This window comes from Panthera tigris, chromosome E2, assembly GCF_018350195.1.
Source record: "Panthera tigris isolate Pti1 chromosome E2, P.tigris_Pti1_mat1.1, whole genome shotgun sequence".
Classification (NCBI taxonomy): domain Eukaryota; kingdom Metazoa; phylum Chordata; class Mammalia; order Carnivora; family Felidae; genus Panthera; species Panthera tigris.
The window spans coordinates 14644154-14661775 of record NC_056674.1 but is presented as its reverse complement, the minus strand read 5'-3'; the positions used below and the strand labels follow the sequence as shown (position 1 = coordinate 14661775).

Here is a 17622-nt window from a genome sequence, read left to right as displayed (position 1 = left end):
CACTGCAAAAAATTTCTTAAAAGTAAAGGCCCTTGCCCCCTTCCGACACTCAGAAATGACCACTGGTTACATTTTGTTCATCGTCCTTATAGATGATGATGTCTGGGATCCTTTTAAAATTTATGCGTGGGAAGACCGTGGGTGGAGTGTGGGTTGGGCGAGATTGACTAGACTGGAGGGGGCGGGGCAGGGGGAGGGGCCACGCACAGGCCCAGGTGAGAGAGCTGGTGACGTCACGTTCTGTGTGTCTGGAGCTTAGACAGTTGGGGAGACAGGCAGAGTGATGGTCAGGGGCCACATCACACCAGGCCTTCAGGATCAGTTAGAACCTTGTCCTTAGGATGCTGGAGAAACACGGAAAGGCTGTAAGCAGGAACACGTGATCAGATTGGTGTTTTACAGAACTCCCTCTAACTGCCAAGTGGAGGTGGGTGAAAGTGAGAAAAAGGAGGCCAGGGGCCCAGGGAGGAGGCCAGGCGAGATGAGGTGGGAGAGGTGGGGTTGGACCAAGGCAGGGCCATGAAAGGGGAGAAGAGGGCAGGTGGGAGAGGTATCTAGGAGGCCTAGTGCACAAGCCATGGAGGCTGATGGGTCGGGCTGGGCGCGTGCGCGCGTGCGTGTGCTGGGGAGGAAAGCATCAAGGATGAGGCCCAGGGTTCTTTGTGGAAACTTGGGATATGGAGGGGCCACCCCTGGAGGAGAAGGTTTGGAATTTGGGACACACTGAGTGTTAAGGGCCCAGGGGTCACTCAGGGCTGAGGGTGACGGGCCTTTATGAAGCCGCAGGATGCCCAAGTGTGGGGCTAAAGGTAGAGGTTGGGGCTAAGGACAGAGAACGGGCATCACCAGCACAGAGACAGGAAACAGACCATAAAAGTGGATAAGATGGCCCAGGGGCTGGGAGGAGAGAAGAGCCTCCAACACTTAAGGAATTGGTGAAATCAGAGGAACTTACTGCAAAGAAACAAGACAGAGGAGAAAAATCAGGGGACAGCAGCATCACAGAAACCAAGGGGAGAGTGTCCTTAGAGAAGGCAGGAATGGCCAACACTGCTGATTTTTGCCACAGTGGCCAACAAGATGAGCACTAAAAGGTGCCCACTGAGCCAGGTTCTCATTGTCAGAGAAAGAAGTTACAAAGAAAGCAAGGGCGGGGCAGGGGGCGGGTAGGCAGGAGTGGACCTTCCAGGGCTAGAGTTGAGTCAGAGCTGGCCAGTGTGCACTCATCAGCATTGACACAGACATCCACCTGCACACACACGCTCAGAGATGCAGATGTGTATGTACACGTCGGTTTGTATACAGACATACATCTCCTAGCTTTGTCAGCTGAGAGCGACTGGAAGCAGTGACACCCGGCAATGAAAACACCCAGGGCGCAGACCTTGGTTCCTACTACCATTCTCCAGCAAAAGGACCAGGGAGAGTGCCAGATAAGCCTGGGGCTCCTTACAGTGCTGGAAAGTAAGGAGGTGCTTGAGGGAGAAAAAAAAAAGGAGTAAAGAACACAGGAGCCAACCTGACAGGGCCTCTAGGCCAAACCTGTAAAAATCTGAGTGAAAAAATTTTGATGGTATTGGGTTATACCGAAAGAATACAAAAAATATCCGTCAGTCCATACTGATATAAATCAATGACTGTACAAATAAAATAAATGGGGTGGAGTGGACAAATCTTCATACAGAAGAACTCCAAATAAAATACAGGGAAGAACTGAGGGAAACAGAAAAGCAGCGTCATTAGAACACCACAGTAGGGGTGCCTGGCTGGCATAGTCGGTAGAGCGTGCAGCTCTTGATCTCAGGGTCACGAGTTCAAGCCCCATGTTGGGCATTGAGCCTACTTTAAAAAAAAAAAAAAAAAAAAAAAGACAACCACCATATTAACTGTCCCAGGCAAGATCCATTGATGGATGCCAAAATCAGGGGGAGGAACTCTGAGGAGACCGGACATCTGCACAGCCTCAAAGTATCTTCTCACATTTATTAATTACTGTGGTGGTTTTTATATATGAAGACAATATCTGACTTTTTTCCCTCTAGGAAACGGAATTTAATTCTCCTCCCTTTGAGAGTACGCTGGATGCTGTGACTTGCTCCTAACACACGCATGGTAAGGAAAGGGCAGAACAGTAATACCGCGGGCAAGATACCTGGTGGATGCCACCTTCATGAAATGAGGTCACCTGAGTCTCAGTGGGATTCATCCCCAGCCTATAGTCTAACTGGGAGAACATGAAAAAAACCAGACTGAGGGACAGTCTACCTGTCCAAAAATACCTGACCAATATGCCTCAAAACTGTCAAGATCATGAAAGACAGGGAAAGACTGAGAAACTGTCACAGATTGGAGGAGACCAAGGAGACAGGACGAGTAAATGCAACGGGGTATCCTGGATTGGATCCTGGAACAGAAAAAGAACATTAGTGGAACAACGGGGGGGGGGGGGGATATGAATAAAGTTCAGAGTTCTGTTAATCCAACACTAACCAATGTTAACGTCTTGGTTTTGACAAATGTAAAACTATTGTTATGTAAGATGTTAACGTGCGGGGGAGCTGGGTGTAGGATGTACGGGAAGTCTCTGTACTATCTTTGCAATCTTTCTGTAAACCCAAAATTATTAAGTAAAAACATTTTAAAGTAGCCGTGGACTTGGCTATGAGTTGGCCCAGCAGAGTCCCTCGCTCCCTTCATCTGGCTCTTCAGATCTCACCTCCTGTGTTCTCTACTCTGGGGAGTCCTTCCTGACACCTTAGACCAGGTCACGTGCTTCCTCTGGGCTCCTCTGGGGAGGCCGCCGCGGCCGTGTGTCTCCCCAGGAGCGATGAGTGTCTCCCTGACTAGGAACTGTCAATGCTGATGGCGGCAGAAGCTGCACCAGATCCCCATGACTTCTCCCAACCTGACCCTTCCCCTTCTGAGCCCAGAGCCTGCCGGATTCCCACCTTCATGGTCTCCCTGACCCCATTCACCCGAGGCAGGGCACATCTGAGGCCACACAGATGGTCTGTCCCACCCACCTATCAAAACAGCACCAAATCATTCCCCTTGCCCACATGCCGGCCTTCCATACACTGACCGCCAGAAACACTCCATGAGTGTGGACACTGAAGGTGACTGCCCAGTGCACACCCCTCCCAGAAGGAATCTTCCAGCTACAACAGGTTCAGCTGGGTTGGACACTGGACCCCAATTCGATTCTCATCTGGGGAATCTGGAATGGGGCCCGAGGGGCTGTAGGGCACTGCCCTGGAAGGTCACACAGAGTCGGGGCAAGAGTCTACTCTGGGCCAGCCTAGCTGCCTGCAGAATGCAAAGGGAGGCGGGGACCACAGGGCCCAGGGGAAAGAGGAAAGCAGAGTCACTGCCCCGTGTTCAGACTTGATCCTGCCCTCACCAGGCCCCAGTCCATTTCTCTCCATCATCACCCATGACCAATCTACTGTGGGCTCTGTCTTCCAGATGTTTCCAGAGCACTGCTCACTCCTGCCCCTGCCCTGGTGCAGGCCACTGTGATCTCTCACCTAGATTACTGCATTAACTCCTCATGGGCCCCCTGCTCTCCACCTCCACTCACCCTTAGCAACCTCATCCTGGGCCTTACAACTGCGAAAATGCCAGTGACTCCCACGTTTGTATCTCTAGCTCAGATCTAGCCCTGAATGCCAGACTCATACGTCCCACGTGCTCGGCCAGTCCACAGGGACATTTCACAGACCCGCAGCCTCTCCAGGTCTCCCCCAGGCAGTTCCTGGTACTACTTCCTCCCAAACTTAGAGCCGTTGGCTCCTCTTTCTCACCCCACACCTGTACCCCAAGTCCTGTCCACTCTTCCTTCAAATTATGTCCTAAATTCGGCCACACCCCTGGCCAAACCACCACCATCTCTCAGCTGGAGAGATGCAGCCTCTGCGCTGCTTCCACCCTGGTGCCCACGCAGTGGCCAAAGGAACCCTACAAAGATGGTAGATGGCATCGCTCTTGAGCCCCAAACGCACTGCATGTCTGCCCCCCTCACTGTGAACCGAATTCGAGTCCGCCAACCAAGCTCGTATGGCCTGGACCCTCATCCCCTTCCCGTCCACTGGTTCACTCTGGTCCAGTTCACTCTTTCCTGCTCCTCCAACACATCCCCGCATACCTGGGGCCTCTGAATTTGCTCTCTACTTTTACTTGGAATGTCCTTCCCAAAACACACGCACAGCTGGCTTCCTCCCTTTTGGCCAGGTCTCTCCTCCATTAACATTTCCACAAAACTTATTTAGGCCCCCTCCCCTCCCCCTGTTTGTCACTCTCCACCCCTCCTCTCCTCAACCCCCCTCCCCCCAACAATCTCCCAGGCTCTTATCCCCAACACTGATTTCCCGACCATCCACCTTCCCCAGGAGAATGGATGTTGCAACAAGGTCAGAGCTTGGGAGGACCTTGTTTACTACTATAACACCAGCACCTGAAACAGTGCCTGGAATGCAGTAGGTATTCAGTAGCTGATGAATCAAAAAATAAACGAATAAAACGCTAGAATCAGTTAGGATGCTGGTTCCAAGTAACGGAAAGCCAGTTCAACTTGGCGTAAATGATAGCCAGGTTTACTGGTTTCCCTAATGACAAAGTCCAGAAGGAACCCACTTCAGGTGAAGCCTGATGCAGCACTTCAACAATATCACCAATGACCTGTCTGTCTCTCCACTAGAACTTCCAAGAAATTGGCTTCCTCCTGTGGTCCTAAGGTCACTGTCTACAATAATCTTGGCCCTATGCTTCATAGTAATTATCCCTGCCATATGCTAGGCGCTTGCTAAGTCAGACCCTGAGACGAATATTGTTATAATCTCCATTTTACAATGACAAAATTGAGCCTTGGAGAGATGAAGTCACTTACCTAAAATCATACCACTAGTAAATGGGTTAATAATGCTTATATCGTCTTACTATCCCTTCTTTAACGATTATGAACATTTTCATGCTAACGACTAATAGCTATCACAAACTCAGCACTTACTACGTGCTAGATATCTTGCCAGTCCTCCATTAACTCCTCTGTGCCCTCAGTTCCTCATCTGTGTAACGGGAATAACAATTATTACCACACAGGGTGACTGTGAGGCTTACGTGAGCTAATATACAAAATGATAAGATATCAGGAAGCTTGTTTCAGTGAGCTATCGCTGAGTAACAAATCATCCCATAACACAGTGGCTTAAAATAGCAGCCATTTATTTGCTCATGATTCTGGAATTTGAGCAAAGCGGGGAGGGCAAGGTGAGTCTCCATTCTACTTGGTGTCAGATGGGAACTTGGCTAGAACATCCAAGATGGCATCACTCTTGTCTTGCACATCAGCTAAAACAGCGGAACAGCTGGGGGGTGGCTGGGCCTCTCTCTGTACGCATCTCTCTCCAGTGGAGTAGCTGGACTTCTTTGTAAAGCAGCCCAGGGCCCAAGAAAGTGAAAGCAGTACTGCGGGCCTCTTGAGGCCCCCGACCAGCACAGCATCACTTCCACTGCACTCTACTGGTTAAGACAAATCATGGGCCAGCCTAGATTAGAGGGCAGAGAGACTCCACTTCTTGATGGGAGGAACAGAGATGTGTGGCCTTCGGTAGAGGAGGCTATTTTAATCTCAGGAGAGCAGCCTTTTCACAGGTCTCACTACTTCAATCTTTAACCCCCTTGTCAGTTCCCCCACACGACAGCCAGAGGGATCTTGTAACATACAGAACTGACGGCACCTCCTCTCACTGCTTAAAGTTCTTTGAGAGTCTCCATTACGCATGGGGTTAAGGACCCAACTCCTTACAGGGTCCACATTACCAGGCTTCTTGCTCCCCATCAGCCTCTGGGCTCCGACCACCACACACCCACACCCACACCCACACCCCTTGTAATGGAGTGCCTAATGCCTACACCTTCATCACTTCAATCTCACTTCCTAGGATCTAGATTAGAGTTCTGGCCAAGTGCTCTTATGGCACTTTCTGCATTTCTTTGTAATTTCATATCTGTGTGATTAGCTGACGATTTGAACCTCTACCCCTGACACTGTGAATTCTCGGGGAACAGGGAAACCGTTTTGTTCTCTGCTGTATTCCTGATGCTGAGCACAAAGCAGAAGCAAGATGAAATCCTTGCTGAATGTCTGAGACCTCAGAAAATTTTAAGGCAGTCCTCTGAAGTTCTGTGGAAGAGGGATGGGCAGAGTCCCTGCGACACCGGGGTAAGGATCTACATTCTGAAATCACCACTGACTCGTCCCTTCAATAAACTGTTACTGAGCCCCTACTATGTGCCAAGAGCTCTTCCAGATGTTAAAGATAAAATATGAAGTAGATAAAAGCCCCTGCCCTCATGAAGTTTATGGTCTGCTGTGGGTGCAGAGGAGAGACAGACAATAAACAAGATAACCTATACAGTGAGTCAAATAGTGATATGATTAATGCTACGGAACAGTTAAAGGGAAATTAATATATGAATGTTAGTAGTATAGTTCTAGAAGGGTGGCCAAAGAAGTTCTCAAGGAGGAGCTGATATCTGAGTAAAAACTAAAGGAGATGAAGGTGAGCCTTGACATCTGGAGAAGAGTGTTCCAGGTAAAGAGAGGAAGTGCAAAGGCCCTGAGGCTAGTGTAGCTGGAGCAGAGTGAGCAGGGTAAAAGGACCAGGTGGAGAAGTAACAGGGACAGATCATGCAGGGATCAAGGGCCTTGCAAAGGCCATGGAAAGAACACTGGCATTTGCTGTGTGAGATAGCGCCACAGGAGGGTACTGAGCAAGAGAGAAATGTGACCTGATACAGGTATTCAGTGTCACCCTGCTGCATATAAGAAAGACTGTGGGGAGCACAGAGACCACTGAGGAGGCTGCCGTGATGGTCTAGGCAGGATATAGAGTGGACAGGACCAGGGTGACAAGAGTGGAGGTGGGAAGAAAGGATCAGGTTCTGAACACACTTTGAAGGAATTTGCTGATGGACCAGACACGAATATAAGACAATGAAGGAGGAGGCATTTACTGAGAATGTGGGAAGAACAGGTTTTGGTGAAAAGACCAGAGTTCAATTTGGTCAAGATACCTTGGTCTCCAGAGGACTACAGCTATCTTGAGAGAGGAGGTATCATGTGGGCAGTCAGCAGGTCAGGGAGAGGTTCTGGGCTGGACATTGAAATGTGGGATATACATTTCCACACTTATCCCAAATTCCTACATGACTGGATCCTGATGATGTCTCGAAGCTCATCTTGCACGTTGCTAAGTCAAAGGCGCACACATGCGCGAGCACACACACAATCTTGGGCCTTCCACTTGCTAACTATGTGATCTTGGTTAAATTACTTAACCTTCTCTGTGCTCAGCATCCTTGTTTGCAAAATGGAGATCATAATAGTCTCTGCCTCCTAGAACTGTCCATTAAAATTTTTTTTTTTCTTATTAAGCATCTATAATATGCCAGATACTGTTCTACCTGCTGGAGATACCCCTTTCCCGCCCCTCTCTGCCTCCCCCTTCCACACAGCCTGTAAAGCCATACATTCTGTCAACTCAGCCTTCTGGACGTCTCTCCCACCAACATCCTGTCTCCCCTCCCAGCCAAGACTCCTGCCCTGGTTCATCCCCAACATCTCTTGCCTCGGAACGTGCCACAGCCACCACCCTGGGCTCCCAGACCCTAGTCTCGTTCCCATCAACCTGTTCCTAGATGGCAGCAAACTGGGCCATGCCCCTTCCCTTCTAGAAATCCTCTCGTGGCTCCTCGATGTCTTTAGGACAAAATCCAAGCTACCTAATCAGGCCAACAAAATCTTCCACGATCAAATTCATACAGAACTTTCAATTGGCTCTCCAACACCTCATCACCCGCAGTTCATATTCACACAACAGGCTGTTTCTCGTCGCTGCCTGTGCGCAAACCACCGCACCACCGCCACCCCAAACATCCGGTCTTCGGGTCTCAGCTCAAACAGCTCCTCCTCCTCCGGGAATGTTCCCTACCCGTGCCTCGTCTGGGGTCCCCTCAGCGTTCCACACTGCGCCCCCTCCCGAACACCCGCAGGTCCGTAACGGCGTCCACCCTTCTCTCCTACCGACCGGGGATTCCTGTGAGCTGGGCCAGACACCGCGGCTGGTGATGCTCTGTGCGATGGGGCCGCTTCAGGCCTCAGCGCCTCCCTCCTGCTCTGTGACCGCGGACGCCTAACCTGCTCAGTCTCGGGGAGCAGCACAGTGGCCCACCTTCCGCACGCCTGACAGAACTCAACACCGGCGAACAGCCTGACCAACGCCACCCAATCACGGCTTTTTCCTTCTCTACAGTCCGCCTCAAGCATCCGGGCCCCGTCCACCTCTGACTACCGATTGGCTGCCTGAGACTGGCCCTAACTCGTGAGCGAAAAGAATTCTGGTCTTTGTAGTCCCCTGACGAAGAGCGGCAAAAGGGATTGCAACGTATAACTCCATTTCCCAGGAAGCGCCGCGCCCCAATGGCGGGAGACGGTAGGTACCTTTGAATCAGGAGGCTCTTGACTGGCCGGTTGGGAGACTTAAGTTTCCAAATTGCTATGGAAACAGACCCACTTACCTGAAACCCCGGGAATATCTTTCTGCCAGAGAATCTCAAAATGCTTTGCTCCGTCACGGTTCCAAAGGGTAAGACCAGACATGGGGGTGGGGGTGGGGTAAAGTCTGTACTTTACACTGCCTGCCTGCCATTCCCCAGATGGCATGAATAAGGCCTGCTGCAAGCATTCGGCACCTACTAGATGCCTGCCTGGCATAAGGAGCCACTCCTGTGCAGACTCTGTGGAAGCCCTGGCTTATTAGGGCAGATCCTGATGTTTTCCAGAGACAGGCCACAGCTGGGCGTGTACTCGTTCAGGGTCTGTGTTTACCACGTTAAAGACAAACATGGGCTAGGATCCTATCCAGGATCTCTCGTCTAGGATTCCGTAGCCCCAGACTTCCTGCAGCCCCGTGTCTGCGCCAATAGCCATAACTTCCCCAGGGATGCATCCCTCATGACAGAGCTTTTCTGGCACCCCCTCCCAAACACCGTTCCCCACCACGCCTCTGAGGGCCAGGTGAGGGGAGCCGAGGCCTTGCAAACTCTCAGGCAGGCGTGTGAGAAAGCTCTTTACTGGGGGGTACAGCAAGGAGGAGCAAGGCCATCTCCCCCTACCTGCCCCCACCCCCTCCTAGGGCCCTAGGGTGAAGGGGGTCTCCCCCCGACACCGGACCACCACTGTCTTTGGTACAATAAATAGAAAACAAGGGGGGGGGGGGAGAGGGGGCCAAGGGTCCAGTCCTTAGTGAGGAGGGTGCGCCTAAACCCCTCTCCTTGACCCCCTGCCCCAGGCCCCAATCAGTGCAGGCCTCACCCACCCCAGCTGGGTAGCAGCAATTCCAGTCAAGGGGAGAGATGAGGATGGGAGCCCAGGGCCCCCAGATGGGGGGTATGGCTTCAGGAGGGGCCCCAGGGAGGGGGCTGGGTCATGAGCTGGCTGCCGTGCTCTGGGGTACACCACGGAGGCCCAAGCGAGGCCCCAGAGTGGCAGGGTCATCAGGGGGTGGGAGGGGTGGACGACCTCCTGTCATCCGAGTCCGGAGGGCTGAGGCAGCCGGGTGCTGGGGGGCAGGCGCCGGGTGAGGTGGGGAGCAGTCCGGAGGGCCGCCCACCAGGCTCACATCCATCAGCTCCGGGGGTGGTGGTGAGGTTGGTGATGGGGGACGGCCAAGGCATCGGGGTTGAGGGGGTAACTGGGCCCCGGCCCCTGGCAGTGACGAGGCGGAGGCAGGGGCCTGATGTGTCTTGTGGGGCACATCACCCCCTGCCCAGGGGCGCAGCGGCTGGGAGGGTGGGACCTAAAGGAGCAGAGGAAGAGTGGGTGATGGAGACCCAGGTCCTGAAGGCCAGATAACCCACTATCCACCTCCCAGGTCCCCAAGGCCCCAGTACCTGGGGGCTGTTCATCTCACAGTCAGTGATGGGGGGCCCGGGGCCCCCACAATATCGGTTGCTGTATCGGTAGGTCCGGTTGTCACTGGAGGAGCCGCTGGAGCCTCCTGGAAGTGCCAGGGGAGGAAATGAGGAGAAGCCTTAGGGTGAGGAGAGGTGGTGGCTGGGTTTTCGGGTGGCTGAGTCTGGCTGGCGACTCAGGCCCACGCCTGGGCTTTGGGATCAGAGCCTATCTGAAGGATGGGCCCAATTCTGAGATTAAGGATCAGAGCTCAGTTTTGGCTTTCAGAGTCAGAAGCAGTTTCAGAGGTGTGAGCCCAACCGCAATTTCAGAGAGCAGGTCACAGCCAGGCAGAGCTCTCTTGCCCCACCCGTTCCGGAGTCCAGGATCCCACAATTTCAAAGCTCTAGATGAAGGCCCAGTGGCAAGGTCCCCCAGGTCAGGCCAAACCCATGTTGCCCACCCTCCTGTTCCAGCCCACCTGGCACTGGGCACCCACCAGAGCTGGAGATGGAGCTGGCGGTGCTGGAGGAGGGGCAGGTATCAAGGGGTGCGGGCGAGGTGGAGGCACTGCTGCCTGCCGGGCCCGTGTTGGTGGCCTCATCAGCCGTGCGGCGGAAGAAGCCGTGCTGCAGAGCCCCCAGTGGGCTGATGCGGGCGGCGGGCTCATACTCCAGCATGCGCAGCACCAGGTCCTGGAAGCGGAGGTAGTCGGCGGGGCTGTGGCCCGGCTCCCCCGCCCGCCGGCCCCCGGGCCCGCCCGTCTGCACGCCCAGCACCTCCTGCAGCCGCCGTGTCCCGGGGCCCTGGTAATCCTGGCAGGGAGGGGGTGGGAGGGGGGGCAAGAGAGTGGCCGTCAGTGGGCAGGAGGGGCAGGGAGACACACACGGGGAAACAGAGGCACAAGAGAGAAAGTGAAAGGAGAGAAGCTAAGAAGAGTTGTGGGGTGGGTAGGAGAAACGGGGGAGGGGGGGTGGGCTGGGACGAAGGAGAGGACAGACAAGGGGGAGAGGAAGGAAGGGAAAGACACAAGGGAGAGGAAGCAGGGAGAGAGGAAGCCCCAAGTGTGAGAGAGTGAGGGGCCACCAGGGTGGGAGGAGCGGCGTGGGGCAGGGGCCGCACCTTCCTGAGTTCCTTTGTCCTTCGTAGGGTCCAGCCACCCCCAGGCAGCCGTTCAAAGTACTTGCGAGCCTTGGGTGCCTGGTCCAGCATGGGGGCTGGTGGGATGCCCAGCACCTCCACAATCCGGTTCATCTGGTCCACCTGTGGAGCAGTCAGGTGGGCAGTCAGGGTCATCAGGCCAACCAGGCCTCTGTCCCCTCCAGCACACCCCCTCCTCGGGAGCACACCTCATTGGAGCCACTGAAGAGGGGCTCTCCAGTGTGCATCTCCACCAGGATGCAGCCCAGGGACCACATATCAATGGCCAGGTCGTAGGGTGTGCCCAGAAGCACCTCAGGCGACCGATAGAAGCGGCTCTGGATGTACTGGTAGATCTGGGGGGCGGAGCAGGGAAGAAGGCAGCAGTCAGAGGTCCCAGCCTCCCCTAGTGGTGCCATGGCTATACCCCAAGCTGAGACAAGCTTCCTTTCACCAAAACCGGGGACGGAGGTTCCAAACTTGGATGTTACCAGCACCCCTGCTTTCCAGGAGCCACTACCATCATCTTATTCACCAGCCTCAGAAGTCTCTGCTGACCTAGTCTCACCCTGATCTCCATCCCAAAGCCTGACCCTGGTCATCAGAGACTGGCAGTCTGCAAGCCCAGGCCCTTCCCACCCCCGCAATCCAGACCCTTTCCAGGCCATCTCAAATGTCTGCTCACATGAAGCTGCAAAACTAAAGCACCCGTCCCCTCTGAAGGGCACAGGGCAAACAACTTAGCAAAGCATCACTCCAAGCTCAAAGCCAACCCAACTTCACTCTACCCACATCTGGCAGCCTCAACACTGGCGCTGCCTCCTCAGGCCTCACGCTTCCTTTCCTACTGGGAACTACATCCTGTGGCACTCCCCCCCCCCCCCCCCCCCCCCCCCCCCCCCCCCCCCCCCCCCGCCCACTCCGTACAGCCAACACCTCATCCCGATACTACCCTTCAGGCACCCGCCAGGCCACTTCAGGCTGGGCCCTGCAACCCCATCCCCAGCCTAGCTCCGCCCCTCGGGCTCCAGCCACCGGTGCCCCCGCCCCTGCCACACCCACGCCGCGAGCCCCGCCCCCGGGCCGTGCCGCGCCGCACCCGCTGGCCAAGCTGGCAGGAGCTGCCGAAGTCCACGATCTTGATGGCGCTACGCTTGGGATTGCAGAGCAGGATGTTCTCGGGCTTGAGGTCGCAGTGAATGATGCTGAGCTCAGGCGTGGCCAGGAAGAGCAGCGCTGTGCAGAGCTGCTGCGCCAGCTTCCGCGTCAGGTTCAACGAGACTCCGCGGAAGTGCGTGTTGCGCAGGAGGTCGTACAGGTTGTAGGAAAGCAGCTCGAACACCAGGCACAGGTGGTTCCGAAACATGAAGTGCCGCTTCAGGTGCACTGCGGGGAAGGAGGCAGAAATGGGCCGCTGGTGAAGCGGAGCCTCAGAGAGGGCCAGTGGCAGCCGGGGACACACAGTAATAGGGAGAGAGGCCACAAGCAGATCTGACTCTGCCGTGTGAGCACCGGACAGATAGTGGTGTGCCCATGGGAGGCAGCTGCTGGTCAGGGTGCTTCCATTCGGTCTGTAACTTGATTCACGTCAAGAAAAATATTTTCTTGATTAAGAGAAGTTCATTTTTTTCAAGTCTCTCTCCAACTTCCTGATAAATGAAAGAGAACGTTTCTCTTTGGTGCTGATGGGTCTTTAATACCCTTCGCCATGTCCTTAATTTTGTAACATTGTTTTAGTCTCAGTTCTGTTTATTTTTGTGGCAGAGGACACTCGCTTTCCATTTACTGTAACCATATGTATTTCAAGAAACACACTCTCTAATCTACTCTTGCTTTTTCTAAGAGGAATCAGTGTGGGAAAGAGGAAAAAGACTGACACAGACGTCAGGAGTAAAGGCCCTGGAGTCTACTGCCTGGTGACATTATAGCTCCACTGAGTACAAACCCGGTGGCCTTTGGCAAGTGATAGCGCCCGAATACTTCCTTTTCTACTCCAAGCTGTGGGCCATGATGCCCCTTCCCCCCAGGGCTGTGGTCATATGGAAACCAGTTGATTCAATGTGTGCTTGCAATAAGCCTGACCCTTAGTGAGCACCCAATAAATTCTGCACTATAAATTCCCAGCACTATGCTGGGAATAGGTCAGAAATCATGAAGGCGGCAAGAGAATCACTGATGTCAGGGAATTACAGACCAGAGCCTGCCCTGAAGACACTAGCCCCATCCTGTACCGGGTGTATGGCTGCCCCAGGCCTCACCTATGTAGTACTTCATCTCTGTGTCGTGCTGGTTCATCAGCTCTAGCAGCCGCAGCTCAATCTGGGCCTGGTTCAGGAAGGCCTTTTTGTTCTTGATGATCTTGATGGCCACCAGCTCCTGGGTCTGATGATCATAGGCTTTCACCACCTGCCAGGGCAGGACATGTCACAAAGTGAGGAATGGGGGTGGGGGATGGGGAGGAGGGGATGGGAAGGGGGATGGGGGACAGAACAAAGCACCACTTTTCTGTGGGTCAATACCAGTGGGTGCCCATGCCCCCCAATCCCTGGGTCAGGGTGTGCGTCCCACACCTGGCCGAAGGAGCCTTTGCCAATGAGTGAGTCAATCTCGTAGCGCTCCAGCCAGCGCTCGCCACTGCGCACAATGTAGTCGTGGTTGTCATCGTCATAACCATGGTTCAGGACCTTTTTCTCCTTCTTGGTGCTCGAGTCCTGAGGTGGCGCCTGCTGGGCCCGCCGCTTCTTCTTCGCATAGTATACCTGCCCAGCCGGCCAGCAGATAAGGACTGCTGAGTGACCTGTGCTGGCAGCCAGGACCCCTCAGCACCCAGCCGGGCCCCCGCCCACCTCATTGATGTGCTTGTAGGTCTTGATGAGGTCCACGGAGAGCTTGCGCAGCGGGGCTGAGGTCGCATCCCGAAAGGCCAAGGGCAGCCTCCGTGGCAACAGCCGCACATCAGGCAATACCTGCAGGGCAGGGCGAGGGGTGGGCACTGAGGACAGGCGTGCACTTCTGACCTCCAGAGGGAGAGCTGTATGGGTGGCTGGGTCATCATGGTTACACACGCACATAGTTACTCGGTCATCATGTGACAACCCCACTAGGATAGAAATTCCCCAAGGGCAGAGACTCTCTGGTTCTTGCTGCATTTCCGGTGCCTGGAGCAGGACCTGGCACATAGCGGACAGTCATTAGAGATTTGCCGAGTGAATGAATGGGGAACTGTTTACCCCTCACCTTCCATCCCACACCTTTACTCCTTTCCGAACCTCAGTGGGAGAGATCAGACAGAAAACGTGGGCTCTGCCCTTTGCGGTCCTTCGCCGAGAGACCCTCCATTCTGGGTGTCCCATCTTGAGGGCTCCCTTCTTGCCTTACCCTTGTCCCGTTGAGTCTTCTCATCCCTCACCCCCAACTCTGCACCATTTTTCCCAGTGTTTCAGGATCCAGCACCTTGATCTTCTACGCCGTCCCACTTTAAGCTCTACATTTCGAGCCTTAAACAGTCTCTACCCCTGAATGTCTTTACTCTGCACCCTAACTAAGGTGCTGCTGGCTCCAGGATCCTTTGGGTTCGACCTTCACCCACTTTCACCCCACCTCCCTCCCCCAACTTTCACTCTGGAACTTTTTTCCTTAGTGAACATTCATTGAGTGTTTTCGACGTGCCAGGCACTGTTCTCGGCATTTTATGTGCATTTCATTAACTTGTTTAATTCTCACAACAACCCTGTGAGGTAGGTATCATTACTCGCTCCATTTTACAGAATTCTAGAAAACTGAAGCAGGGAGAACCTAAGTAATTTAACCACCATGTCAGGATTTGAACCCAGGCTCTCTAAACAGATTCTGCCAGCAACCCCTCTATTATTTTCCACTCCAGATGGACCCTTCATGCCCCAAGGAAACTGTTTTGGGCAACCAAACTATCTTTCACCCCCCAGACCCTTCTGTCCCCAGCCTCCCCCTACCCCAGGCAGGTAAGGAGCCAGCTGAAAGCATACCTGCGTGTGCTCCTGGGGCCCTGGGAAGCCAGAGAAGGGACCATGGCCTGGTGGGACGGCCATGGTGGGCTCAGAGGGCCGCAGGGGAGCGAGGCCTGGAGCGGGAGCCCGGCCGGGGGGCGCCTTCTCGCATCCTGCACCTCGGCTGCCACCGCCGCTGAGACCTGAGAGCAGGCAGGAGGCAGGGGAACAACATGGAACAAGGGGATGTATGGGACAGTACGAAGCAGGAAAGAGGTAGACATCAGAAAGAAGGCAGGGCACAGGGAGAGGAGAAAAAGAGCAACAGGTGGTAACGAGAAGGGACAGAGAGAAGCGGTGGGGGTGGGAGCACAGCGGAGTCCCTCAACAGATGATTACCAAATAAATGAAGTAGGTGGCACAAAGAGGGGAACATGTGAACGGGAATGATTGCAATCCAGGCAGGGATATAGACCATGACAAGAAAGAACAGAAAGACACCAATAATTGGGGGGAGGAAAAGAAAAAGATAGAAACCACAGACAGTATAGAGAGTAGGATTCACTGTTCGCTTCCCATTTCTACTTGTGGCCCTCCCCGACGCCCCCTCACACAAGATCTTGCCCTCCTGCAGTCTTCCCTGATCATCAGGATCTCCTCGTATCACAGCAAGGTCCCTCCACTTCAAGATCTACCCTTCCCGGTAGATCCCTCAATCCAGAGAGCTCTAGGATCCCCCCAAACCACATGAGACAACTTTGGGCCCCCTCCAAACCCACGACAGAGTCCTCTGAAGGCCCCTAAAACCACATCAGGGTCCTGGGGACCACACCAAGATTAACCTGTTATATAGGATTATCTCCATACAACAGAGTCCCACCCCATGGCATTCCCATCCACCAGCCCCCACCCCCCAGGGGACCCACCCCATATCATGCCAAGACCTCTTCCCTATAACATTTCCTCCCACACCAGGGACCACTGCTCCAGGTAGTTGCTCCCGTGGCACATCGGGGCTCTTCTCCGTATTACTTCATGGTCTCCCTCAGAAGCAAGGCTCACTTTCCCTGATGGGAGCAAGGAGGCTTCTCTTCCCTCGCCCTTCTCTCCCCTACACTGGATCTTCCCCTCCTCCTCCCATCCAAGATTTCTACCAGGGCCCTTTCTCCAGTTACTCTTCTCTACACCAGGGTCAATACACAACTGTGCCAATTCCTAGAAGGCCCCCAGAACCAAATTCTCCAAATATCACATAGAGTTCTCCCCTCACAGAGTACCTGTCACACCAAAATCCTCTCCCCACAGGCCTTCTCCCATGGCACTCCCTTTCTTCTATGCCAAGCCTTGCCACTCCACGATCCCTCCTCTCTCTTGGAGCTCCCCCGCCCCTCGCCCGAAACAACCTCTTCCCCGGGGCCCTCCCACGGCAGGACCTTCTCTCCAAGCACCCACCCCCTACCCGGGTCAGGGCTGGCGCGGGGCCCACGGGGGGCTGGGGCGCGGTGGGGCCCCCAGTGGGGTGGGCGAGCAGCCAGCATGGCGGCGGCGGTGGCAGAGAGGAGACGGCCGCCTGTCCCGGCCCGGCCGGCCCGGCAAGCCCCGCGGCGGGGAGGGCAAGCGGGACAGGCGGCCCGGTGGGTGACAACAGCAGCAGCCGCCGCCGCCGGGGGTGGGGAGAGGAGGGAACGAGGGTCAGCCCGGGGCACGCGGGGGAAGGGGAAAGCAGGTGGACGGGGGAGGGGTGGGTTAACCCTCGCCCCGCCGGCCCCGCCCCGCGCAGCCACCCGCCCCTGGGGACCCAGGCGTCCCGCCCCCCCACCCTGGAGGCCCGCCCCGGTCGGCGGAGCCCCGGCGGGCGGGGCCGGCTGAGCAGAGCTTGGCAGTCCGCACCTGCCATGGCAACAACCGTGCCATTGGCCGCTGCTGCCAAGAGCTCAGCCAATCGCAGTCCAGAACAGCTGTTGCTAGGCGACGACGATGCAGCCGGAGGAGTCGAGCCCAAACAAAGGGCGGGAGCGGGGCCCCGCTACCCCCTCCCAGCCTCACTCCCAAGACTGCTCCCTCGGGCTCGGCCCCTTCCAAGAATCCGACTATGAATAGCCAGGCACGGCCTGCACCTGCCCGCCGCCCCCCTGCCCTCCTCCCTCGGCCTCGTGCTAAGTCTCGCGGCGACGCGGGCAGGGCGGGTCCGTACTGCTCCCTCCCCGCGAGCTCGTGCTACCCCACCTGTAGCCGCGTTGTTACCTGAGGGCGCGGGCAAGGGGACTCAAGCTGCTCGGGAAGCCCGAGCTCAGACCTGCCCACTGGCTGAAAGTATCCGGCGGACGCGGCGAGCCAGGGCCCCGATTACCCAGTAATGCAACCAGCAAAATGGCGACCACAACAAACCGGCCCCCACCTCCCGCCTCGGGCTCCGCCCCCACTCCCCCCCCCCCGTTCGCTTCACCCACGTGACCCAAGGTAACACTCCGCGCCTGCGCGCAGCGGAGCTTACCGGTAGACGCGCACAGTAAGCTACCAACCCCGCCCAAACGCCGAAACCCGGGTTGCGACTGCGCAAAAGGC

General features: G+C 55.3%; 1 protein-coding gene and 1 long non-coding RNA gene across 7 annotated transcripts; one reads left to right on the top strand and one right to left on the bottom strand.

Moving 5' to 3' along the window:
• The first annotated feature begins 278 nt into the window (after nt 1-278).
• LOC122234226 lies at nt 279-2449 on the top strand. The gene is made up of 2 exons (XR_006212020.1): nt 279-427; nt 2043-2449. It is a non-coding gene; the product is annotated as an uncharacterized LOC122234226 (long non-coding RNA).
• Nucleotides 2450-9115: 6666 nt separating this feature from the next.
• DYRK1B (dual specificity tyrosine phosphorylation regulated kinase 1B) lies at nt 9116-17442 on the bottom strand. Of its 6 annotated transcripts, XM_042968682.1 has the most exons (12): nt 16517-16778; nt 15097-15260; nt 13939-14058; nt 13663-13851; nt 13351-13498; nt 12192-12478; nt 11302-11448; nt 11075-11215; nt 10732-10767; nt 10452-10647; nt 9952-10058; nt 9116-9857 (listed from the first exon to the last, which is right to left on the bottom strand). In XM_042968682.1, the coding sequence occupies exons 1-12, from the start codon at nt 16593-16595 to the stop codon at nt 9486-9488; spliced, it is 1986 nt and encodes a 661-aa protein (XP_042824616.1). In that variant the 5' UTR covers nt 16596-16778; the 3' UTR covers nt 9116-9485. The 6 variants fall into 6 exon arrangements, with proteins under 6 accessions (XP_042824616.1, XP_042824618.1, XP_042824613.1 ...); XM_042968684.1 differs by lacking the exon at nt 16517-16778 and adding an exon at nt 17302-17442 and having other exon boundaries at nt 10452-10767; XM_042968679.1 differs by having other exon boundaries at nt 10452-10767.
• Between the last annotated feature and the right edge of the window lie 180 nt (nt 17443-17622).

What these genes read in the sequence shown, in the direction of transcription:
- DYRK1B (XM_042968679.1), bottom strand. Translation starts at nt 16,595, where the DNA reads ATGCTGGCTGCTCGCCCACCCCACTGGGGGCCCCACCGCGCCCCAGCC. An exon ending in GGACAAAGGAACTCAGGAAG is followed by an intron (nt 10,768 to 11,074) that starts GTGCGGCCCCTG and finishes CCTCCCTGCCAG; the next exon opens with GATTACCAGGGCCCCGGGAC. An exon ending in CAGCTCCATCTCCAGCTCTG is followed by an intron (nt 10,059 to 10,451) that starts GTGGGTGCCCAG and finishes TGGCACTTCCAG; the next exon opens with GAGGCTCCAGCGGCTCCTCC.